The sequence below is a fragment of the Coregonus lavaretus genome, assembly GCF_964263955.1.
Source record: "Coregonus lavaretus genome assembly, chromosome: 18".
Lineage (NCBI taxonomy): Eukaryota > Metazoa > Chordata > Actinopteri > Salmoniformes > Salmonidae > Coregonus > Coregonus lavaretus.
The window spans coordinates 14719205-14746429 of NC_140005.1; the positions used below are offsets into that span (position 1 = coordinate 14719205).

At 44.8% G+C, this 27225-nt stretch overlaps 1 protein-coding gene across 1 annotated transcript in view; it reads left to right on the top strand.

The window, feature by feature from the left end:
* ush2a (Usher syndrome 2A (autosomal recessive, mild)) overlaps positions 1 to 27225 on the top strand; it is a gene marked incomplete at both ends in the record, with an annotated part of 418741 nt that overhangs the window by 135269 nt on the left and 256247 nt on the right. The window contains 7 exon segments of the mRNA XM_084181556.1: positions 5691 to 5718; positions 6324 to 6519; positions 12595 to 12725; positions 14499 to 14694; positions 23762 to 24051; positions 25760 to 25923; positions 25925 to 26154. Coding sequence (XP_084037682.1) covers positions 5691 to 5718; positions 6324 to 6519; positions 12595 to 12725; positions 14499 to 14694; positions 23762 to 24051; positions 25760 to 25923; positions 25925 to 26154 — 1235 coding nt within the window.

The window sequence follows — 27225 nt, forward strand, 5'->3', positions numbered from 1 at the left end:
TATTTGTGCGTACTTGCCTACCCATTACTGTCGCTCGTTTCGGAAAAACCCTTGTGCCCCTTTCCGATAATGTTATCAATTAAGATCATGGCCACAGCTCTATCGCAATTGCTAGTCCACTATTACATTTATGTAACTGTCCTTTCTGATTAGGCTCTAATTAATAAAACAAATACTTGCTATAGTTGACAAGCATACATTCAATTCATATCCATATTCAATTCAATATTCAAAATTACAACTCTATTCTCAGTAGTTTTAAACTGTCAACTCATTAGGCAACACAAAAAAATGACTATCTTACTCCTCCCACTATTCCTGTTGAATAAGTGAGTCTTTCAATTCGAAACACGCAAACTACTAAATCCCAGTCTTACATCACAAAATCAACACTGACTGTTCTATCAATCTAAGCAACCCATAACCATAGTTGAACTACAATCAGAAAATCTAGATTTTAGTCAGTCATGCAGAACCTATGCATTATTGAAATGACAAGTAAATCCTCCTTTATTCCAATTATAATGGTCTGTAGGTTTAACATCCGGCACATAACCCACTTATCAGAAAATAGCTTTACAGGACAAAGATCCCACATGCTCGAAGGGAATGACTTACAGTCACCGAGTCAGATCTACATTCATCGACTTCGAAACAGATCTAACGAGTTTGATCAAATGGATTATGTTTTTTTTCCCCCTACAATATACTAAACTTCCTTTACTATATCACCTCTGCTCCGAAATGATAGATAGTTATTATAATGCTTAATCTTATTTCTATCAAATGATCTATGTACTGTCTCCCACCCCCCACGTACGTCTACGTTTTGGGTGCGCAAGTCAGTACCTATACAATATTCCACTGATTATTTTATCCAATCTCTAGTAATCACTTACACGCACATAAAATTCATCATATTGTAATATATTCGTATCAACCAAACCATTCGTATTTCTAAGGATTCTTTATTGCCACCAATCAGTTTATCATAATCTAGTCCCAGCGGAACAACAACGTTAACTACCTAGACCCTTCCCCGCAGCCATAGAATCCTCCCAGAATCTTATAGACTGGTCACTTATTCCCTGATCTTACAATATTCTATGACAGGCAGTGTTGTACAAACCCCAAGATTGTCATGATCGTCGACAGATGAAGCGGACCAAGGCGCAGCGTGATAAGCGTACATTCTTTATTTAGTACACACACGATCAAAACAATAAACAAACGATACGTGAAGTCCTAGGTTACAACACAAAACCTTACGGAACAAGATCCCACCATAAACTAGTGAAAACAGGCTGCCTAAGTATGGGCCCCAATCAGAGACAACGAGCTACAGCTGCCTCTGATTGGGAACCACCCTGGCCAACATAGATCTAAACGATCTAGAACGAAAACATAGAAAATGAAACAGAAACTCCACACCCTGGCTCAACATTTAAGAGTCCCCCGAGCCAGGGCGTGACAGTACCCCCCCCCCCAAAGACGCGGACTGTGACCGCGCCACACCAACACAACGGGGTAGGGGCCGGGTGGGCATTCCGCCTCGGAGGCGGATCCGGCTCCGGGCGTGACCACCACTCTCTCTCTACCCCCCCGTAGCGCCCCTGGTCTGGTCTGGCCCCGCTGGCCGGAGCTGGACTGGACACCGGTGGAGCGGATTGCTCTGGCTCCGGTGTGGAGCAGCTGACCGGTGCCGGACCAGGCACCGGTGGAACAGGCACGGACTGTGCCGGACTGACGACGCGCACCCCTGGCTTGGTGCGGGGAGCAGGAACGGGCCGGACCGGGCTGGCGACGCGCACCACTGGCTTGGTGCGGGGAGCAGGAACGGGCCGGACCGGGCTGACGACGCGCACCACTGGCTTGGTGCGGGGAGCAGGAGCGGGCCGGACCGGGCTGACGACGCGCACCACTGGCTTGGTGCGGGGAGCAGGACCGGGCCGGACCGGGCTGACGACGCGCACCACTGGCTTGGTGCGGGGAGCAGGAACAGGCTGGACCAGGCTGGCGTCGCGCACCACAGGCTTGGTGCGAGGGACAGGAACAGGCCGGACCGGGCTGGCGACGCGCACCACAGGCTTGGTGCGAGGGACAGGAACAGGCCGGACCGGGCTGGCGACAAGCACCACAGGCTTGGTGCGGGGAGCAGGAACAGGCCGGACCGGGCTGGCGACGCGCACCACAGGCTTGGTGCGAGGGGCAGGAACAGGCCGGACCGGGCTGGCGACGCGCACCACAGGCTTGGTGCGAGGGACAGGAACAGGCCGGGCTGGACTGTGGAGGCGGACTGGAGGTCTGGAGCGGAGAGCTGACACAACCCGTCCTGGCTGAATGCCTATCTCCACACGATATGCGTGAGGCATCAGCACACGACGTACAGGGCTGTGCACTCGTACTGGCGCTACAGCACGTGGCACTGGCGCAGGATATCCGGGACCGAGGAGGGGTACTGGAAGCCACGAGCGTTGAGCCGGCACACTCCGTCCTGGCTGCATGCCCACCTTAGCACGACACGTGCGTGGTGCTAGCACAGGACGTACAGGACTGTGCCGGAACACTCGCGGCACAGTACGTGGCTCCGCATAACACAGAGCCTGCCCAGTCTCACGCTGCCTAGCCTGAGTACGGGGAGTTGGCTCTGCTCTACCTCTAGGCTCCGCCAACCACCCTTCCAGCCCCCCAAACCTGGTGGCCTCCTCTCCTAGTCCGCCGATTCGTCCTGTAGCTGCCTCCAGCAGCCCCGTCGTCAACGCCGTGTGCCCTCCCAAAAAAATTACTTGGGGTTGCCTCTCGCGTGTCCGTCGTCGGCACGGTTGGCGCCGTTTCTCCTCTCCTGCCTGGGCATTTACTTTTGCCCATGGCCCTCTGCCCGCGAATATGACCTCCCATGACCACCATTCGCCCACCTGGGACATCGCAACTTCTCCTCCTGGGCACGCTGCTTGGTCCTCCTTTTAAGGTGGGATCTTCTGTCACGATCGTCGACAGATGAAGCGGACCAAGGCGCAGCGTGATAAGCGTACATTCTTTATTTAGTACACACACAATCAAAACAATAAACAAACGATACGTGAAGTCCTAGGTTACAACACAAAACCTTACGGAACAAGATCCCACCATAAACTAGTGAAAACAGGCTGCCTAAGTATTGGTCCCCAATCAGAGACAACGAGCTACAGCTGCCTCTGATTGGGAACCACCCTGGCCAACATAGATCTAAACGATCTAGAACGAAAACATAGAAAATGAAACAGAAACTCCACACCCTGGCTCAACATTTAAGAGTCCCCCGAGCCAGGGCGTGACAAAGATATCATTATATCAACAGTTTATTCTCCAAACTTCAGATTAACTCATTCCCATATTCACATGACTCTCATATCACATTCACACAATGCTATTTCCCAACACACAATCAATATTCGTATAACCTACAGGAATATTTTCTTCTATAAAAGTGCCCCAATTTGGAATGTTAACCCTATCACCTTTGACATTCACTATGTTCAATTTTACCATAATCCTACATTACTCCTAAATTTCCCAAATATAATGACACCCTAAAAGATTGTCCGAAATACACTGTGTATACGTCATACGATCACACCCGTACACGTGACCTGTTCCTCCAACAGGATTTCTCATACCCCTCCTGGCAAAGACTCCGTTAGTAAATGAATATCCACATACTATTAATTATCCTCTTCCTAATTCAAGATTGGGCATGCCCTTTCTCCACCAACCTTAGAAGCTTTAAGCGACCTAAAAATATAGTCCCTCTCCTGACACTCCCTCCACACAGAAAAGGCTATTATTTGAAGGATTATTTTCTCACACAGATAAGCAGCCATTCGTGCTTAAATGAATCAGACAGAATGACCAGCAGGACGAACAAATGTATCAGACGAATTGAACAACTGAGTGAATTCGACAGATTGAATGCACGAATTGAGTCCGAACGAGTCAGACAAAACAATCAGACCAAACTAATTGATCAAGCTGACCAAATGAGCAACCTGAATGAGACAGATGAAACATACAACTTAATCACCATTGAATGACTCACAGCCGCTCAAGCAAACCATTCCCCCACACGAGATGAGCAGACCTACTCTATTTAATTATTTCTCTATACTTTGAAGCCCTAGTGGCTATTTTCACAACCGTTCACCTATTCTGGATGACCGGCACTACTTCCAATTTATGGTGTCACCTACTCAGGATGACCTACTTTTTTGCCCTGATTTGGCCCTGTCTAATTAGTGCATCACCACACCACAGGCTGATGCGTCACCTACCCCCGAGCAGCCTCTAACAATGATAAACACCCATAGGCCGTTTTAGTCATGTATGTACCACCTACCCCCGAGCAGCCTCTAACAATGATAAACACGTTAGAGCGGTAACCGTAGAGCTAGCCAACTACCCGTTCAGCCCTCTGGAGTGCTAATCTTAGCTCTCCAAAGCGGTATCCGTAGGATTTAACTTATTTACACTTATATACAATAACATTGCATGCATGCTTATTTCTCATTCCAACAAAAACTCTGTACTTTTGCTAAATTTAGTCCTTAATACTGGAGAGACCCCTTCCGCACCTTACTCTCAGATTCAGCTTGATCGAATCACACCCGTTTCTATGCTAAAAGTACGAACGTAGCTTACCTGTATTAACAGTGGCCACTGATTTTTTGTGTGTGATTCGTCCAAACTTTCTCAGATGCCGAAGCACTCAACAATCTCTTTCCAGTCCTTTCGTGGAAAATAATCACTATACTTTATTAAAAATCAAAGTTCTTCCAGAGTTTTTGTAGAATCAAGATTGACTTTATTACAATTCAACAAAGCTGGGCTGGTCTGCAGAGTAGCCTCCCTTCTCTCTCTCTGCTCCCCATCTATATAGTCCCATTCACATCCCTCCTTGCTCAAAACCCCTCCCTCTTGGGATCTCCTACCATTATCTTCAGTTTCCCGCTCTCTATCGCTCCGCCCACTCCCTTTGTCTATGATGGCGGCTAAATTTAACTTTTATTCAGTTTAGAATCAATAGTAATACAATCAATCAATCCCTTATCTTGCAAAAACACTCATGTTTAGTTTAAACTCTGTTCAACCCCAGCTCTCCCGAGCTTGACCTGAAGATTGATTGTTGGTCATGACAGGTTCACACTTAATCTTTCAAACATACCCAAACCTACTCCTAAAAAAAAAACCTCAACTGTATATGTTAAAGAGGGTGGGGCTCACTCTCTCTCAATCACTCTCTCTCTCTGCTGTTACACCATCTCCTACCATCTCTCTCTCTCTTTCTATCTTTCTATCTCTCTCTCTCTCTCTCTCTCTCTCTCTCGCTCTCTCGCTCTCTCGCTCTCTCTCTGGGGGAGTGATTCCCTGCAGACTTGAGGCCCTCTGCTCAGCAGGACTTTCGGCCCCAATCTGCCTCAATGTGTCTCTTTCACCCCTCCAGCTCTCTCTTTTTCCCCTTTCTATCTCACTCTCCCCCTCCATCTCTCTCTCTTTCTGTCTTTATTTTCTTCTTCCCCCTTTCTATATCCCGCTCCCCCTTTTCTCTCTCTTCGTTCTGTCCTGCCACTCCCTCTCGATAAGCTATCCCTCCTTCTACCCACTCCATCTCCTCGCTCCTCATCCCTCCCTCCCTCTCTCCTCCCGCCATCTCTCAGTGTGTCAGACAGTGGCGTAGCAGCACAGGTTTGTGAGTGTGTGAGTGTGTGCACGTGTCACCAGGGAGCCCATGTTTTTTTAATACAGTTTTAATCATTCCATTTGATGCTCCTCTTGTCCACCATAATATGTACTGACTGCTGAACAGAATCAAAGACCATCGGCGCATCAGCGCCAACACAAAAATACATTTTTCATTCCTTGTCTTTTTTCCTCTCCGCCTCACACCTCGACATGTTTTGACATAAAAGTGGCCTATTTTAACAGCGCTGTTGTTGAAAGTCACTTTTAATTTCCCTACCTGATTTCCCTGTGGTGTGTCTGTACATTCACTGTGAATACGGGAGAGTGAGGGGTGGACTTTTATATATTCACAGCACAATGGCAACACAATGAACGACAGACTGTTTCTCTCTTTAATAAAAGGTGCATAAGGGAAACATGTTGTTTGTGCTCTATTCTACCAGTGTTGTTCAGCTCTGTTTTTCTCACTTGTTTAACAATGGTCCTCTGAGACGACCATTTGGTTTTAATAGAATATAAAATAACGTTTTATATTTACAGTTACTGTACATAAAACATACATTTGATAATTTTTTTCTGTTAATTATTTATGTGTGTGTGTGTTACAGTGCCAGCGCTGTGCCCCACTCTACAATGATAAACCCTTCAGGTCAGGTGACCAGGTCCAGGCCTACAGCTGTCGACCATGTGACTGCCATGGCCACGCCCTCTCCTGTCACTATGACATCACAGCCGACGCCCACCCCACTGAACACTACAGAGGAGGGGGAGGGGTGTGTGACGACTGTATGCACAATACTACAGGTATGTAACTATACTGAACAAAAATATAAACGCAACAATTTCAAAGATTTTACTGAGTTCCAGTTCATAGAAGGAAATCAGTGAATTGAAATAAAATCATTAGGCCCTAATCTATGGATTTCACATGACTGGAAATACAGATATGCATCTGTTGGTGACAGATACCTTAAAAAAAAAGTAGGGGCGTGGATAAAAAAAACAGTCAGTATCTGGTGTGACCACCATTTGCCTCATGCAGCGTGACACATCTTGATCAAGCTGTTGATTGTGGCCTGTGGAATGTTGTCCCACTCCTCTTCAATGGCTGTGCGAATGTGCTGGATATTGGCGGGAACTGGAACACACTGTCATACACGTCGATCCAGAGCATCACAAACATGCTCAATGGGTGACATGTCTGGTGAGTATGCAGGCCATGGAAGAACGGGGACATTTTCAGCTTCCAGGAATTGTGTACAGATCCTTGCTACATGGGGCCGTGCATTATCATGCTGAAACATGAGGTGATGGCGGCAGATGAATGGCATGAAATGGGCCTCAGGATCTCGTCACGGTATCGCTGTGCATTCAAATTGCCATAGATAAAATGGAATTGCGTTCGTTGTCCGTAGCTTATGCCTGCCCATACCATAACCCAACTGCCACCATGGGGCACTCTGTTCACAACGTTGACATCAGCAAACCGCTCGCCCACACGACGCCATACACGTGCTCTGCGGTTGTGAGGCAGGTTGGATACTTTGTAGAGCCACCTATTGCAGCAATTACAGCTGCAGGTCTCTTGGTGTATGACTCTATATGCTTGGCACATCTAGCCACTGGGATTTTTGCCCATTCTTCAAGGCAAAATTGCTCCAGCTCCTTCAAGTTGGATGGGTTCCGCTGGTGTACAGCAATCTTTAAGTCATACCACAGATTCTCAATTGCATTGAGGTCTGTGCTTTGACAAGGCCATTCCAAGACATTTAAATGTTTCCCCTTAAACCACTCAAGTGTTGCTTTAGCAGAATGCTTAGGGTCATTGTCCTGCTGGAATAGTGAACCTTCGTCCCAGTCTAAAATCTCTGGAAGACTGAAACAGGTTTCCCTCAAGAATTTCCCTGTATTTAGCTCCATCCATCATTCCTTCAATTTTGACCAGTTTCCCAGTCCCTGTCGATGAAAAACATCCCCACAGCATGCTGCCACCACCATGATTCACTGTGGGGATGGTGTTCTCGGGGTGATGAGAGGTGTTGGGTTTACGCCAGACATAGCGTTTTCCTTGATGGCCAAAAAGCTCAATTTTAGTCTCATCTGACCAGAGTACCTTCTTCCGTATGTTTGGGGAGTCTCCCACATGCCTTTTGGCAAACACCAAATGTGTTTGCTTATTCTTTTCTTTAAGTAATGGCTTTTTTTTTTACCACTCTTCCGTAAAGCCCAGCTCTGTGGAGTGTACGGCTTAAAGTGGTCCTATGGACATATACTCCAATCTCCGCTGTGGAGCTTTGCAGCTCCTTCAGTGTTATCTTTGGTCTCTTTGTTACCTCTCTGATTAATGCCCTCCTTGCCTGGTACGTGAGTTTTGGTGGGCGGCCCTCTCTTGGCAGGTTTGTTGTGGTGCCATTTTTTTCTCCATTTTTTAATAATGGATTTAATGGTGCTCCGTGGGATGTTTAAAGTTTCGGATATTTTTTTATAACCCAACCCTGATCTGTACTCTTCCACAACTTTGTCCCTGACCTGTTTGGAGAGCCGCTTGCTTGGTAGTTCCCCTTGCTTAGTGGTGTTGCAGACTCTGGGGCCTTTCAGAACAGGTGTATATATACTGAGATCATGTGACCGATCATGTGACACTTAGATTGCACACAGGTGGACTTTATTTAACTAATTATGTGACTTCTGAAGGTAATTGGTTGCACCAGATCTTATTTAGGGGCTTCATAGCAAAGGGGGTGAATACATATGCACGCACCACTTTGCCGTTATTGATTTTTTATAGTTTTTTGAAACAACTTATTTTTTTCATTCCACTTCACCAATTTGGACTATTTTGTGTATGTACATTACATGAAATCCAAATAAAAATCCATTTAAATTACAGGTTGTAATGCAACAAAATAGGAAAAACGGCATGGGGGATGAATACTTTTGCAAGGCACTGTACATTCTCTGGCAACAGCTCTGGTGGACATTCCTGCAGTCAGCATGCCAATTGCACGCTCCCTCAAAACTTGAGGCATCTGTGGCATTGTGTTGTGTGACAAAACTGCACATTTTAGAGTGGCCTTTTATTGTCACCAGCACAAGGTGCACATGTGTAATGTCATGCTGTTTAATTAGCTTCTTGATATGCCACACCTGTCAGGTGGATGGATTATCTTGGCAAAGGAGAAATGCTCACTAACAAGGATGTAAACAAATTTATAAACAGGATTTGAGAAAAAATATGCCTTTTGTGTGTATGGAAAATTTCTGGGGTCTTTTATTTCAGCTCATAAAACAATGGACCAACACTTTACATGTTGCGTTTATAGTTTTTTTCAGTGTATTATACACACACACACACACACACACAAATACACACGCGTGTGCGCACACACAGTGGACATCTCTAGAGACTCATCAGTGTTTTAATCTACATTCTGAGTTTTATACAGTGAGGTAAAAAAGTATTTGATCCCCTGCTGATTTTGTAAGTTTGCCCACTGACAAAGACATGATCAGTCTATAATTTTAATGGTAGGTTTATTTGAACAGTGAGAGACAGAATAACAACAAAAAAATCCAGAAAAACGCATGTCAAAAATGTTATAAATTGATTTGCATTTTAATGAGGGAAATAAGTATTTGACCCCTCTGCAAAACATGACTTAGTACTTGGTGGCAAAACCCTTGTTGGCAATCATAGAGGTCAGACGTTTCTTGTAGTTGGCCACCAGGTTTGCACACATCTCAGGAAGGATTTTGTTCCACTCCTCTTTGCAGATCTCCAAGTCATTAAGGTTTCGAGGCTGACGTTTGGCAACTCGAACCTTCAGCTCCCTCCACAGATTTTCTATGGGATTAAGGTCTGGAGACTGGCTAGGCCACTCCAGGACTTTAATGTGCTTCTTCTTGAGCCACTCCTTTGTTGCCTTGGCCGTGTGTTTTGGGTCATTTTCATGCTGGAATTTAATTTAATTTAATTTAACCTTTATTTAACCAGGAAGGGCTCATTGAGATTTAAAATCTCTTTTTCAAGAGCGTCCTGGCCAAGATAGGCAGCACCAAGTCATTACAAAAAATTACAGACAGACAACATGAAAAACTACAAGTAATCTAGTAAAAAACCATTCATGAATTCACAAGAGTATAACAATATCAAAAACAGCAAATTAAAAACATTGACAGGTCAGGGAATCAGCCTCAAAATCCTTCATCAGAGATTTAAAAACACCAATCGGGACAAGTTCTTCCAGTTTAAAATTATTTTGTAAGGTGTTCCAAGACGATGGTGCAGAGTACATAAAAGACCTTTTACCAAATTCAGTTCTGACATTTGGAACAGTTAGCAGGATAAAGTCCAGTGAACGAAGAGAGTACCCACCACATTTCTGAACAATAAAAATGCCCAAATAAAAAGGTAGTAAACCCAAAATGGCTTTGTAAATAAAAGTATACCAGTGACTGAGCCTACGAGTGACTAGAGAAGGCCAGCCAACCCTGGTATACAAAGTACAGTGGTGCGTAAGGGTTTTGCAGTTTAAAATAAATCTCAAAGTACCATGATAAAGAGTGTCAATTGATCTCAAACACTGAGCGGAAGCATTCATATATAAAATATCCCCATAATCTAGTAAAGGCATAAATGTAGCTGATACTAGCCTCCTTCTGGCTTCAAAAGAAAAACAGGCCTTATTCCTAAAATAAAATCCCAATTTCAGCTTCAATTTTTTTGTAAGTTGTTGAATATGCAATTTAAAAGAGAGGCCGTCATCAATTAGAATTCCAAGATATTTATATGAGGTTACAACCTCAATCTCCTTGCCCTGACAGGTAATAACAGGTGAAAGGTTCATAGGTCTATTTCTTGCATTAGAAAACACCATTAGTTTAGTTTTGTCAGTGTTGAGGATAAGCTTCAATTGACACAAGGTATGTTGAACAGTATAAAAAGCAGTTTGCAAGTTCTGGAAAGCTTTTGTAAGAGATGAGGCACAACAGTAAATAACAGTATCATCAGCATAAAAATGAAGTTGTGCATTTTGGACATTTTTGTCTAAATCATTAATATAAATAGTGAATAAGAGAGGACCAAGTACAGAGCCCTGGGGCACACCATTCAGGACAGACAATTTAACAGACATAAGCCCATCAAATTGAGTGCACTGAGTTCTATCAGACAGATAGTTAGCAAACCATGCAACTGCATGCTCCGAAAGACCTACACTCAACAATCTCTGCCTTAGTATAGCATGATCAACTGTATCAAAAGCCTTAGAGAGATCAATAAAAAGTGAGACACAGTGCTGTTTTTTGTCAAGGGCTTCAGTGATATCATTTAAAACCTTCATGGCTGCTGTAATTGTGCTATGCTTCTTCCTGAAGCCCGATTGATACATTGATAAAATAGAGTTAGTAAATAAAAACTCTTTTAGCTGTTCACTAAATACCCATCCACAACCCATTTTCACTGCCCTGGCTGAGGGAAGGAGGTTCTCATCCAAGATTTGACGGTACATGGCCCCGTCCATCGTCCCTTTGATGCGGTGAAGTTGTCCTGTCCCCTTAGCAGAAAAACACCCCCAAAGCATAATGTTTCCACCTCCATGTTTGACGGTGGGGATGGTGTTCTTGGGGTCATAGGCAGCATTACTCCTCCTCCAAACACGGCGAGTTGAGTTGATGCCAAAGAGCTCGATTTTGGTCTCATCTGACCACAACACTTTCACCCAGTTCTCCTCTGAATCAGTCAGATGTTCATTGACAAACTTCAGACGGCCCTGTATATGTACTTTCTTGAGCAGGGGGACCTTGCAGGCACTGCAGGATTTCAGTCCTTCACGGCGTAGTGTGTTACCAATTGTTTTCATGGTGACTATGGTCCCAGCTGCCTTGAGATAATTGACAAGATCCTCCTGTGTAGTTCTGGGCTGATTCCTCACCGTTCTCATTGCAACTCCACGAGGTGAGATCTTGCATGGAGCCCCAGGCAGAGGGAGATTGACAGTTCTTTTGTGTTTCTTCCATTTGCGAATAATCACACCAACTGTTGTCACCTTCTCACCAAGCTGCTTGGCGATGGTCTTGTAGCCCATTCCAGCCTTGTGTAGGTCTACAATCTTGTCCCTGACATCCTTGGAGAGCTCTTTGGTCTTGGCCATGGTGGAGAGTTTGGAATCGGATTGATTGATTGCTTCTGTGGACAGGTGTCTTTTATACAGGTAACAAGATGAGATTAGGAGCACTCCCTTTAAGAGTGTGCTCCTAATCTCAGCTCGTTACCTGTATAAAAGACACCTGGGAGCCAGAAATCTTTCTGATTGAGAGGGGGTCAAATACTTATTTCCCTCATTAAAATGCAAATCAATTTATAACATTTTTGACATGTGTTTTTCTGGATTTTTTTCTTGTTATTCTGTCTCTCACTGTTCAATTAAACATACTATTAAAATTATAGACTGATGTCTTTGTCGGTGGGCAAACATACAAAATCAGCAGGGGATCAAATACCTTTTTCCCTCACTGTATAGTGTTTGATTGAATTATAATGAGTTAACAATGATCTCCCATCTTCAATTGTCACACCATTCAACCCCTCTCTCCCTTCACCCTCCACCCCTCACTCATCTTTGACCTCTACCACCTCACACACACCCTATCCCTCACCTCACACCTCTACCCCTTACCCTCCACCCCCTCCTTTATTTCTCACCCTTTCATCCTCCACCTCTCAACTCTCAATCTTACTCCTCTCTCCCACCCCCCCCCCTCTCTGTCCTCTCCACCTATTCTCTCTCACTCTCTCTCCCTCCTTCCTCTGTCCCCCCTCCCTCTCTCTATCTCTCTTTATCTCCATTCCCCCGCCCCCTCCTCTCTCTTTCCTTCCAGGTCGTAGCTGTGAGTCCTGTGTTAGTCAGTTCTACAGGGAAGTGGTTGCTGACCCCAGGTCAGATGATGTGTGTCGACCTTGTGACTGTCACACACCTGGCTCCATCAACGGTAGTCTGGAGTGTGGCCCGGTAAGGACCTGTTCTTTTTCCCTTTCTTCCTCCTCCCTCCTTCACTCTACCTGTTCCCTCCCTCCTTCACGCTACCTGTTTCCTCCCTCCTTCACGCTACCTGTTCCCTCCCTCCTTCACGCTACCTGTTTCCTCCCTCCTTTACTCTACCTGTTCCTTCCTGTAGGCATAATCATCGGCAGTCTAAAGTGTCACCAGATAGGCTTCCCTTTCTTTCTTCTCGTCTTCTTCCTCTTCCTCCTCCTCCTCTTCCTCTTCCTCCTCTTCCTCCTCTTCCTCTTCCTTACTCCTCTCTCCTCTTCTAGTATTCCCATACCTTAGTTTACCATAGGCTATTCAATTCCGGTCCCGGAGGGCCAAAATGTTTCTGGTTTTCGTTTCTACCTGGTAGTTAATTGCACACACCTGGTGTCCCAGGTCTGAATTAGTCCCTGATTGGAAGGAGAGGATGAAAACCAGAAGTGTTTCGGCCCTCCAGGGCCAGGATTGAACAGCCCTACCATAGACCCTCCATGGATGTATGGGGTTGTAAGAGGTGTTGGTATTCCCAGAGCCATCTATCAGGTTATATAGGTTCAGGTTATATCGTGGTCCTCTGTAGCTCAATTGTTAGAGCACGGCGCTTGTAACGCCAGGGTAGTGGGTTCGATCCCCAGGACCACCCATATGTAAAAATGTATGCACGCATGACTGAATGTCGCTTTGGATAAAAACGTCTGCTAAATGGCATACTATATTATTATTATATAGCTGTGTGATGTGGGAGACTGAGGGTGAGTATGTAAAAGTGTCATTACTGCTCCCAGCCCTCTAGAGAGAAACCACACGTTCCATCCCTTTCTTTAGTTGAATATCACAATGGCCATTTTGGAGAGACAGGTGATGTCGACAGAGACAGTGGATGACAAATTCAAAATACATCTGAGGGTCAGTCCCAGGGAGAGTAGTAGCTGATTTAAATTCTCCCAATGAAGGATTACTCCCTCTATAACGCCATAGATTCATGGGTTTCCCTCTAATATTTCCTTTCTCCTGAAACATGCACTCTTTCACTTCTTCCCACAAATCTGAAAGCATTGCATTGGTGGAGGCATGGGCTCGTGGGAGTTTCCACCATATTTCTTATACCAGACATTTTACTTTCAAATCAGTGAAGGGAAGTGAACAAGTGCATACTTTGGGAGGATGGAGAGATAATGCTGAGCTCCATTGGTTAGGTTTGTATGTCATGTTCTTTTGGTGAGATACGCAGCCAACTAACCAAACACCTAACCAACCAACCAAACACACAAACAAACAATGCAAGCACTCCTCAGCACACACACACACACACACACACACACACACACACACACACACACACACACACACACACACACACACACACACACACACACACACACTGCCCCACAGCCTCTCAGGTGCTATGACCTCTTTAACCTCCCCTCCTCATCCTTCTCTCCTCCTCCCTCATTCAAAATAATTGAGATAAAAAAAGTATCCCAGAGGCCTCGGCGAGTCCGAGCTGCCCATCCGTGACACACTCCCACAATGCACTGCTGCACAGGTGGACTAATTGGTAACATGTCTCTCCATCTCCTCCTCTCCTCCTCTCCTCCCCTCTTCATCTCTCCCTCCCCTCTCTCTCTCTCTCCCCCCCATTCTCCTCGTTCCCTCTCTCTCTTTCTCTCTCTTCCCCCTCTCCCTTCCTCCGTCCCCCTCCCCCTCCCTCCCTCCCCCTCTCCCTCCATCCCCCTCTCCTATTCTCTCTAGGTGGGGGGCCAGTGTAAGTGTAAGAGGCGTGTGTCTGGCAGGCGGTGTGATGCGTGTCAGGTTGGATCCTACTCTCTACAGCCGTGGAGCCCCGAGGGCTGTCTGCCGTGCGGCTGCAGCGCTGCAGGCACCCGGGGAGACGACGGAACCTGTCACCAGCAGTCAGGACAGTGCCAGTGCAAGACACACGTAATCGGTAGGTAGCAAGTTAGCACGTCTGGGGGATGGTTCTGGTCATAGGAGCACATGTGAGGGCCCTTTTGCTCGCCCTGTCTCTGTTTCTGTCTTTAAGGGAGCAATGCCTCTCTCTCTCTCTGAAACAATGAGAATAGAAAGGTTCAGAACTTTTGTAAGACATCACAGTACAGTTGAAATATACAGTGGGGAGAACAAGTATTTGATACACTGCCGATTTTGCAGGTTTTCCTACTTACAAAGCATGTAGAGGTCTGTAATTTTTATCATAGGTACACTTCAACTGTGAGAGACTGAATCTAAAACAAAAATCCAGAAAATCACATTGTATGATTTTTAAGTAATAATTTGCATTTTATTGCATGACATAAGTATTTGATCACCTACCAACCAGTAAGAATTCCGGCTCTCACAGACCTGTTAGTTTTTCTTTAAGAAGCCCTCCTGTTCTCCACTCATTACCTGTATTAACTGCACCTGTTTGAACTCATTACCTGTATAAAAGACACCTGTCCACACACTCAATCAAACAGACTCCAACCTCTCCACAATGGCCAAGACCAGAGAGCTGTGTAAGGACATCAGGGATAGAATTGTAGACCTGCACAAGGCTGGGATGGGCTACAGGACAATAGGCAAGCAGCTTGGTGAGAAGGCAACAACTGTTGGCGCAATTATTAGAAAATGGAAGAAGTTCAAGATGAAGGTCAATCACCCTCGGTCTGAGGCTCCATGCAAGATCTCACCTCGTGGGGCATCAATAATCATGAGGAAGTTGAGGGATCAGCCCAGAACTACACGGCAGGACCTGGTCAATGACCTGAAGAGAACTGGGACCACAGTCTCAAAGAAAACCATTAGTAACACACTACGCCGTCATGGATTAAAATCCTGCAGCGCACGCAACGTCCCCCTGCTCAAGTCAGCGCATGTCCAGGCCCGTCTGAAGTTTGCCAATGACCATCTGGATGATCCAGAGAAGGAATGGGAGAAGGTCATGTGGTCTGATGAGGCAAAAATAGAGCTTTTTGGTCTAAACTCCACTCGCCGTGTTTGGAGGAAGAAGAAGGATGAGGACAACCCCAAGAACACCATCCCAACCGTGAAGCATAGAGGTGGAAACATCATTCTTTGGGGATGCTTTTCTGCAAAGGGGACAGGACGACTGCACCGTATTGAGGGGAGGATGGATGGGGCCATGTATCACGAGATCTTGTCCAACAACCTCCTTCCCTCAGTAAGAGCATTGAAGATGGGTCGTGGCTGGGTCTTCCAGCATGACAACGACCCGAAACACACAGCCAGGGCAACTAAGGAGTGGCTCCGTAAGAAGCATCTCAAGGTCCTGGAGTGGCCTAGCCAGTCTCCAGACCTGAACCCAATAGAAAATCTTTGGAGGGAGCTGAAAGTACGTATTGCCCAGCGACAGCCCCGAAACCTGAAGGATCTGGAGAAGGTCTGTATGGAGGAGCGGGCCAAAATCTCTACTGCAGTGTGTGCAAACCTGGTCAAGACCTACAGGAAACGTATGATCTCTGTAATTGCAAACAAAGGTTTCTGTACCAAATATTAAGTTCTGCTTTTCTGATGTATCAAATACTTATGTCATGCAATAAAATGCAAATGAATTACTTAAAAATCATACAATGTGATTTTCTGGATTTTTTAGATTCCGTCTCTCACAGTTGAAGTGTACCTATGATAAAAATTACAGACCTCTACATACTTTGTAAGTAGGAAAACCTGCAAAATCGGCAGTGTATCAAATACTTGTTCTCCCCACTGTCTATGGCAAATAGAAATCCTATATGGATGGTGTTAAGAGATAGATGGGAGGTGTTGAATGGAATTGAAGGATGGGACTAATAACAACTAACAACAAATAATAACAAGATAACTAATAATGTACAGAGGGGAAAAAAAGTATTTAGTCAGCCACCAATTGTGCAAGTTCTCCCACTTAAAAATATGAGAGAGGCCTGTAATTTTCTTCATAGGTACACGTCAACTATGACAGACAAAATGAGAAAAAAATTCCAGAAAATCACATTGTAGGATTTTTAATGAATTTATTTGCTAATTATGGTGGAAAATAAGTATTTGGTCAATAACAAAAGTTTCTCAATACTTTGTTATATACCCTTTGTTGGCAATGACACAGGTCAAACGTTTTCTGTAAGTCTTCACAAGGTTTTCACACACTGTTGCTGGTATTTTGGCCCATTCCTCCATGCAGATCTCCTCTAGAGCAGTGATGTTTTGGGGCTGTCGCTGGGCAACAACGACTTTCAACTCCCTCCAAAGATTTTCTATGGGGTTGAGATCTGGAGACTGGCTAGGCCACTCCAGGACCTTGAAATGCTTCTTACGAAGCCAGTCCTTCGTTGCCCGGGCGGTGTCTTTGGGATCCTTGTCATGCTGAAAGACCCAGCCACGTTTCATCTTCAATGCCCTTGCTGATGGAAAGAGGTTTTCACTCAAAATCTCACGATACATGGCCCCATTCATTCTTTCCTTTACACGGATCAGTCGTCCTGGTCCCTTTACAGAAAAACAGCCCCAAAGCATGATGTTTCCACCCCCATGCTTCACAGTAGGTATGGTGTTCTTTGGATGCAACTCAGCATTCTTTGTCCTCCAAACACGACAAGTTGAGTTTTTACCAAAAAGTTCTATTTTGGTTTCATCTGACCATATGACATTCTCCCAGTCCTCTTCTGGATCATCCAAATGCACTCTAGCAAACTTCAGATGGGCCTGGACATGTACTGGCTTAAGCAGGGGGACACGTCTGGCACTGCAGGATTTGAGTCCCTGGCGGCGTAGTGTGTTACTGATGGTAGGCTTTGTTACTTTGGTCCCAGCTCTCTGCAGGTCATTCACTAGGTCCCCCCGTGTGGTTCTGGGATTTTTGCTCACCGTTCTTGTGATCATTTTGACCCCACGGGGTGAGATCTTGCGTGGAGCCCCAGATCGAGGGAGATTATCAGTGGTCTTGTATGTCTTCCATTTCCTAATAATTTCTCCCACAGTTGATTTCTTCAAACCAAGCTGCTTACCTATTGCAGATTCAGTCTTCCCAGCCTGGTGCAGGTCTACAATTTTGTTTCTGGTGTCCTTTGACAGCTCTTTGGCCTTGGCCATAGTGGAGTTTGGAGTGTGACTGTTTGAGGTTGTGGACAGGTGTCTTTTATACTGATAACAAGTTCAAACAGTTGCCATTAATACAGGTAATGAGTGGAGGACAGAGGAGCCTCTTAAAGAAGAAGTTACAGGTCTGTGAGAGCCAGAAATCTTGCTTGTTTGTAGGTGACCAAATACTTATTTTCCACCATAATTTGCAAATAAATTCATTAAAAATAACTACAATGTGATTTTCTGGAGAAAAAAAATCTCAATTAGTCTGTCATAGTTGACGTGTACCTATGATGAAAATTACAGGCCTCTCTCATCTTTTTAAGTGGGAGAACTTGCACAATTGGTGGCTGACTAAATACTTTTTTTCCCCACTGTAAGCATACTGTGTCCATAATAAGTATATAGTTTGTAGGTTGGGAGCTTTTGTGTAAGAGCACAGTTAGAAAGATATGGCATATGGAAGAAAACCGGATGGACATCATGAAAATGATCGGAGAGGTTCAGAGTAGAAGAAGTTCAGGTGAAAAAACTAACAAAATATAATTATTGTAAAATTGACTGTGTCCATAAAATGTAGATAGTAAGTATAAGCTGGAAGTAGAGGTCTAAGCATTGTTGTTCACTAGTTTACTCCAAGTAGGGAAAGGGTGGCGGGGTTGGAAAGTAATAAAGGGGAATATATATATATTTTTTTTTAAAGGATATGTATGTGTATGTATGTATGTATGTATGTATGTATGTATGTATGTATGTATGTATGTATGTATGTATGTATGTATGTGTGTATGTGTGTATGTGTGTATGTATGTGTGTGTGTATATGTGTATATATATGTGTATATATATGTGTATATATATGTGTATATATATATGTGTATATATATATATATATATATATATATATATACAGTGGGGAAAAAAAGTATTTGGTCAGCCACCAATTGTGCAAGTTCTCCCACTTAAAAAGATGAGAGAGGCCTGTAATTTTCATCATAGGTACACGTCAACTATGAAAGACAAAATGAGAAAAAAAATCCAGAAAAATCACATTGTAGGATTTTTAATGAATTTATTTGCTATTTATGGTGGAAAATAAGTATTTGGTCAATAACAAAAGTTTCTCAATACTTTGTTATATACCCTTTGTTGGCAATGACACAGGTCAAACGTTTTCTGTAAGTCTTCACAAGGTTTTCACACACTGTTGCTGGTATTTTGGCCCATTCCTCCATGCAGATCTCCTCTAGAGCAATGATGTTTTGGGGCTGTTGCTGGGCAACACAGACTTTCAACTCCCTCCAAATATTTTCTATGGGGTTGAGATCTGGAGACTGGCTAGGCCACTCCAGGACCTTGAAATGCTTCTTACGAAGCCACTCCTTCGTTGCCCGGGCGGTGTGTTTGGGATCATTGTCATGCTGAAAGACCCAGCCACGTTTCATCTTCAATGCCCTTGCTGATGGAAGGAGGTTTTCACTCAAAATCTCACGATACATGGCCCCATTCATTCTTTCCTTTACACGGATCAGTCATCCTGGTCCCTTTGCAGAAAAACAGCTCCAAAGCATGATGTTTCCACCCCCATGCTTCACAGTAGGTATGGTGTTCTTTGGATGCAACTCAGCATTCTTTGTCCTCCAAACACGACGAGTTGAGTTTTTACCAAAAAGTTATATTTTGGTTTAATCTGACATTCTCCCAATCCTCTTCTGGATCATCCAAATGCATTTTAGCAAACTTCAGATGGGCCTGGACATGTACTGGCTTAAGCAGGGGGACACGTCTGGCACTGCAGGATTTGAGTCCCTGGTGGCGTAGTGTGTTACTGATGGTAGGCTTTGTTACTTTGGTCCCAGCTCTCTGCAGGTCATTCACTAGGTCCCCCCGTGTGGTTCTGGGATTTTTGCTCACCATTCTTGTGATCATTTTGACCCCACGGGGTGAGATCTTGCGTGCAGCCCCAGATCGAGGGAGGTTATCAGTGGTCTTCTATGTCTTCCATTTCATAATAATTGCTCCCACAGTTGATTTCTTCAAACCAAGCTGCTTACCTATTGCAGATTCAGTCTTCCCAGCCTGGTGCAGGTCTACAATTTTGTTTCTGGTTCCTTTGACAGCTCTTTGGTCTTGGCCATAGTGGAGTTTGGAGTGCGACTGTTTGAGGTTGTGGACAGGTGTCTTTTATACTGATAACAAGTTCAAACAGGTGCCATTAATACAGGTAATGAGTGGAGGACAGGGGAGCCTCTTAAAGAAGAAGTTACAGGTCTGTGAGAGCCAGAAATCTTGCTTGTTTGTAGGTGACCAAATACTTATTTTCCACCATAATTTGCAAATAAATTAATAAAAAATCCTACAATGTGATTTTCTGGATATTTTTTTCTCAATTTGTCTGTCATAGTTGACGTGTACCTATGATGAAAATTACAGGCCTCTCTCATCTTTTTAAGTGGGAGAACTTGCACAATTGGTGGCTGACTAAATACTTTTTTTCCCCACTTTATATATATATATATATGTGTGTATGTGTATGTGTGTATGTATGTATATATATTTTTTTAAACATGGGGGATTGGAAGTGATGCAGACAATTACATTGATGGAAGTTACAATCTATCTGCAATATTAAGCTGATCTACCCCCTAAAAAAAAATAAACTAAAAAAAATAGACTAACCTGTATGTAAGTGATATGATTAGGTTGTTGAGCGCTCAGCACATTGTTGGCCAATCTATCTGTTTTTTTCACACCACACACACATCCCTTATTTTCATGAAATCCCCACTAGCGGCAGCCAAAAAGATTTTCCTCCTTCTCGTGGCCGTTTCTTCCAAGCCTTCCTAGCTCCTTTGTGATAAATCTGCTCCGTTTCTCCCCTGAGTGTCTTTCAAGAATCTCGTATGAAAATGCAAAACGAACCCTACTCACCACACCATGTTTTTTGCTAAGCCAGGATATCAACGTCCACCTCATTTTAATTCTCTAATTCAATGCCAAGTTGATTAGAACAATCTGCCCGGGCCCCGCGTCTTTTTCACTCTTCTTACAAGAGACCCACTCTTAAAAAATTTGTTTTGCTCCCATAGGTATTTTTCTGAAATTAGATTTGATTATGGCAATTTATTAATGGCTGGGTGGTTGAGGGGAGCAGCGGCAGCTTCATAAGTGCAGTGTGTACATAATAGTATTTGAAATGGTGATATAGGAGATTGTTATACTGTTGGCTGAGGCGCAAGATGGGGGGGGGGACGGGGGGGACTTGTCCCAATACATGCAAACTGTAGAGATACACGCGTGCGCGGGCTCACGTACACACACAGAAAGACGCATGCATGCATGCACAAACACACCAAAACACACTCCACTTACCTATGATTTAATGGTAAACAGCAGAGCTGACCTAGATAGTAGATGTCGTTACTCTTATTTAATAGATAGAAGAATGTAAAACCACTTTATTAATACACACACGCTCTGTCACTGTCCTGGTTACAGTAGCTGGATGTTAATGGCTGTAGTACTCAAGGCCTGTAGAATTAGTGGTGTACATGACTGCAATGAACAGAATCCAAACTGAGTTACATGTAACAAATAGAACACTACAAACTATTACAGGAATCATTTTGTGACTGCCTGATCATTTTCCAGTTTATTTGACTTAATGATCTTACTCTACACCAAAGCTGCAAAAGAAAAACCCAACAACCACAGGTAGTGATCTGTTGCATTATGAATATAATCCAAAACAAAAGAAACCACAACACAAGAATGCAATAAAGCCAGAGAAATACAGTATGTCAGAGTTAAGATCTAATTTGCAGGTAAAGTTAACCCGTGTAAATACTAGGCTTTGTTATTAATAGGAACCATACAACCATCATAACTCCAGTAGCTACAGAGTCAGTACAGAGAAAGTCCTGTGTATTCCAGACAGGGGTGTATATCACAGTATTGTTAGTGCTGTATCCATCACCATGACACACACACACACTACACACTACACACACTACACACTACACACACTACACACACACACTACACACTACACACACTACACACACAGACTACACACTACACACACACACACACACACACACACACACACACACACTACACACTACACACACTACACACTACACACACTACACGCTACACCCACACCCACACACACTACACACTACCCACTACACACACACACACACAGACACAGACACCCACACACACACACCCACACACACTACACACACACATACACATACACACTCACTCACACACACCAACCCAGCCCCACCGCATCGTTCATCTCCGCCGTATCCATCGCCGTGCCAAATCACACGTTTAACACACCGCTACAACCACTGGTTTGAAATATGGGCCGGCAGAAATACATTAATATCTATAAATTCATTAAACAGGTTGTGGGCAGTGGGGTGGGAGTGGCTGGGGTGCTAGTACTCCTGTGTCTAAACGGCCCTGCCCTGGGGCTGCCTGGCTAACATTAGGGATAGATTGCCTGTCAAGGAATAGCTATGGCATATTCTAATAACCAGAGTTGCCTGTGCATATTTTATATATTTTAATACAGCCCCAATATAACGCTAGTAGGGATCCATGTAGACTACACTCCACTGAGAGGGAGTAATGCCTCTCTCTCTCTGCCTCACTGTTATTTCTACAGACATCTCTCTCTCTCTCTCTCTCTCTCTCTCTCTCTCTCTCTCTCTCTCTCTCGCTCTCTGTCTGTCTGTCTGTCTGTCTGTCTGTCTCTCTCTCTCTCTCTCTCTCTCTCTCTCTCTCTCTCTCTCTCTCTCTTTTTTCTCTCTCGCTCTCGTAGTTGTTAATTTATTTATTTTCTCTCTCAGTGAAATTAAGTGTTCCGCCTGAGGAGGGTGATCCATCATACAAAGACGACCTGGCCTAATGATGCCGTTTTTCTGACTTTACACACACGTGCACACACACACACACACACACACAAAAACACTCTCTTGTAATTTTTCACACAGTTACTTATTTGTTGATTTAGCAATATATTACATTTATAGAATATCTGGGTTAAGACTTGTTCATACAGGTCCATAAACTAGTTCTGTTAGTCAGAGTGATGGCGACTGGCGGGTGATGGAGATAGATGAGTCTAGCTGTAAGAAGGGGTGGTTATGGCCAAGCACCAGTCAGTCATACAGACATTTAACGAGGCTGTATTTTAAGTAGGCCCAGTCTTTATGGCTGAATCTGGGTGAGTTGTTAATATGGACATCCTCTCCAATAAATTATTTAGGGAGAAGGCTGAGTTAGTCACACAGTTACTTGGGGAGCTCGTTGTTGTATTGCAGATTGCAGCTTTGAGAGCTTTGAGTTTTGACTGTGTTAACATTGCATCTCTCTGTCTATCCGCTACCTGTAACCTTTCTCTCTCTCTCTCTCTCTCTCTCCTCTCTCTCTCTCTCTCTCTCTCTCTCTCTCTCTCTCTCTCTCTCTTTCTCTCTCTCTCTCTTTCTCTCTCTCTTTTTCTCTCTCTTTTTCTCTCTGTTTTCTCTGTTTTTCTCTCTCTTTTTCTCTCTCTCTCTCTCTCTTCTCTCTCTCTCTCTCTCTCTCTCTCTCTCTCTCTCTCTCTCTCCTCTCTCCTCTCTCTCTCTCTCTTCTCTCTCTCTCTCTCTCTCTCTCTCTCTCTCTCTCTCTCTCTCTCTCTCTCTTTCTCTCTCGCTCTACTCTTTCTCTCTCCTCTCTCTTTCTCTCTCTTTTTCTCTCTGTTTTTCTCTGTTTTTCTCTCTCTTTTCTCTCTCTCTCTCTCTCTCTCTCTCTCTCTCTCTCTCTCTCTCTCTCTCTCTCTCTCTCTCTCTCTCTCTCTCTCTCTCTCTCTCTCTCTTCTCTCTCTCTCTCTCTCTCTCTCTCTCTCTCTCTCTCTCTCTCTCTCTCTCTCTCCCTCAGGTCGTACCTGTGACAGGTGTGACTATGGCTACAAGCTGTTAAATTCCTCCCACCTTGATGGCTGTGTGGGGTGTGACTGTGACCCGGTGGGGTCCCTCAGCCCCTTCTGTGAGCCAGAGGGGGGCCAGTGTGAGTGCAGGGTGGGGGTGGGGGGCCAGCGCTGTGACTCCTGTGAACGGGGCCTCTACGGCCTCCACCAGGAGGGCTCCTGCATCCTATGTCTCTGCTCGCTTGACGGGACCGTACCTGGGACTGTGTGTGACCCCAAGACTGGACAGTGTGTGTGTAAGGTGAGTGTGTGAGGATATGTTTACTGACGTCTATTACTGATAATTATCTTACAGTGAGGGAAAAAAGTATTTGATCCCCTGCTGATTTTGTACGTTTGCCCACTGACAAAGACATGATCAGTCTATAATTTTAATGGTAGGTTTATTTGAACAGTGAGAGACAGAATAACAACAACAAAAAAAACAGAAAAAACGCATGTCAAAAATGTTATAAATTGATTTGCATTTTAACGAGGGAAATAAGTATTTGACCCCTCTGCAAAACATGACTTAGTACTTGGTGGCAAAACCCTTGTTGGCAATGACAGAGGTCAGACGTTTCTTGTAGTTGGCCACCAGGTTTGCACACATCTCAGGAGGGATTTTGTTCCACTCCTCTTTGCAGATCTTCTCCAAGTCATGAAGGTTTCGAGGCTGACGTTTGGCAACTCGAACCTTCAGCTCCCTCCACAGATTTTCTATGGGATTAAGGTCTGGAGACTGGCTAGGCCACTCCAGGACCTTAATGTTCTTCTTCTTGAGCCACTCCTTTGTTGCCTTGGCCGTGTGTTTTGGGTTATTGTCATGCTCGAATACCCATCCACGACCCATTGTCAATGCCCTGGCTGAGGGAAGGAGGTTCTCACCCAAGATTTGACGGTACATGGCCCCGTCCATCGTCCCTTTGATGCGGTGAAGTTGTCCTGTCCCCTTAGCAGAAAAACACCCCCAAAGCATAATGTTTCCACCTCCATGTTTGACGGTGGGGATGATGTTCTTGGGGTCATAGGCAGCATTCCTCCTCCTCCAAACAAGGCAAGTTGAGTTGATGCCCAAGAGCTCCATTTTGGTCTCATCTGACCACAACACTTTCATCTAGTTGACCTCTGAATCATTCAGATGTTCATTGGCAAACTTCAGACGGCCCTATATATGTGCTTTCTTGAGCAGGGGGACCTTGCGGGCGCTGCAGGATTTCAGTCCTTCACGGCGTAGTGTGTTACCAATTGTTTTCTTGGTGACTATGGTCCCAGCTGCCTTGAGATCATTGACAAGATCCTCCCGTGTAGTTCTGGGCTGATTCCTAACCGTTCTCATGATCATTGCAACTCCACGAGGTGAGATCTTGCATGGAGCCCCAGGCCGAGGGAGATTGACAGTTATTTTGTGTTTCTTCCATTTGCGAATAATTGCACCAACTGTTGTCACCTTCTCACCAAGCTGCTTGGCGATGGTCTTGTAGCCCATTCCAGCCTTGTGTAGGTCTACAATCTTGTCCCTGACATTCTTGGAGAGCTATTTGGTCTTGGCCATGGTGGAGAGTTTGGAATCTGATTGATTGATTGCTTCTGTGGACAGGTGTCTTTTTTACAGGTAACAAGCTGAGATTAGGAGCACTCCCTTTAAGAGTGTGCTCCTAATCTCAGCTCGTTACCTGTATAAAAGATACCTGGGAGCCAGAAATCTTTCTGATTGAGAGGGGGTCAAATACTTATTTCCCTCATTAAAATGCAAATCAATTTATAACATTTTTGACATGCGTCTTTCTGGATTTTTTGTTTTGTTATTCTGTCTCTCACTGTTCAAATAACCTACCATTAACATTATAGACTGATCATGTCTTTGTCAGTGGGCAAACGTACAAAATCAGCAGGGGATCAAATACTTCTTTCCTTCACTGTATCTACTAGTCATTTTTTATATATCACTTAAAATATGTTTTTTTTAGGAAAACACAGAGGGGCGTCGCTGCGACTCGTGTCGCCGTGGTTACCACAGCCTGGAGAGGAGGAACTCCTTGGGGTGTCTGGCGTGTGCGTGTGACGTCCGCGGCACCCTAGAGCGGGGTGTGTGTGACCCCGTCAACGGCCATTGTCCCTGTAGGGAGGGGGTAGGGGGCCCTGTGTACACGCTGCTCCCTACACTACTACAACACGACATCTGACCTCTACGATGACATCACACCTCACCCCTACTACAACATGATCTTTGACCCCCAGGGGTGTGTTCCGTGTGTGTGTGACCCCACGGGAACAGTGGAGGGGACGATGTGTGACGCGGACACCGGGCAGTGTGTGTGTGTGCCCACGCGCCACGGAAGGGACTGCGGTATATGTAGGCCAGGTGAGTGAGTGTGTGTGTGTTCGTTCAGGAATCTACCCAACTGGTGTGCTTAACAACTGAATGTTTGTGTTTATCTCTCTTACTCACACCTTTAACTCTGTAGGAGAAGTACTGTATATGACAGTAATACTATATAGACTTATTGTTGAATAAGTATCGACGAACACAGCTCCCAGCTCATTACACTGAAGCATCTCAGCTCTGGCATTGACGACAAGCTGCCATGCTGTTTACCACAATGCTCAACACACTCCTCTTTCACGCGCTTTGTTCCTGTCGCTCTCTTTCAAATCACACACTCAGTCTGTTCTTTTCTCTCTGTCTGATGGATGGATGGTCCCTGTAGTGTGTCTTTTTGTTTCTTGGCTCCTGGAGGTGTTGTCGTGTGCGTGCTTTCGTGCATATGCGTGTGTATGTGTGTGTGCCTATGTGTGTGTGTGTGTGCTTTGTCCTGGGTAATGATGATGAGTGCTTGGCATTCACTGTGGGCATTATCGCATTAGCGTTTAGCTTGCTTAGCTACAGGCTGTCCCTCATGTGGCCGGTGGCAACTCACCCATCGGCGATTGGGGCTCCACTGCCAGTCAACTTCACCTTAGAGGACCTAGACCATGGCATCCCCTTTCCCTTCTTCATCTTAGAGGACCCAGACCATGGCATCCCCTTTCCTTTCTTCACCTTAGAGGACCCAGACCATGGCATCCCCTTTCCCTTCTTCACCTCTGTGTGTGTTTGTTTGTGTGTGTGTGTTTGTTTGTGTGTGTGTGTTTGTGTGTGTGTGTGTTTGTTTGTGTGTGTTTGTTTGTGTGTTTGTGTGTGTGTGTGTGTTTGTGTGAGTTTGTTTGTGTGTGTGTGTGTGTGTGTGTGTGTTTGTGTGTGTGTGTGTGTGTGTGTGTGTGTGTGTGTGTGTGTGTGTGTGTGTGTGTGTGTGTGTGTGTGTGTGTGTGTGTGTGTGTGTGTGTGTGTGTGTGTGAATGCGTGTCTGCGTGTGCATGCTCGCTCATGAGTGCGTGTGTGTGTGGGGCCATTAGTAGCAGCTGCTGAATTGTGTTGATAATGGAGATGAACCAT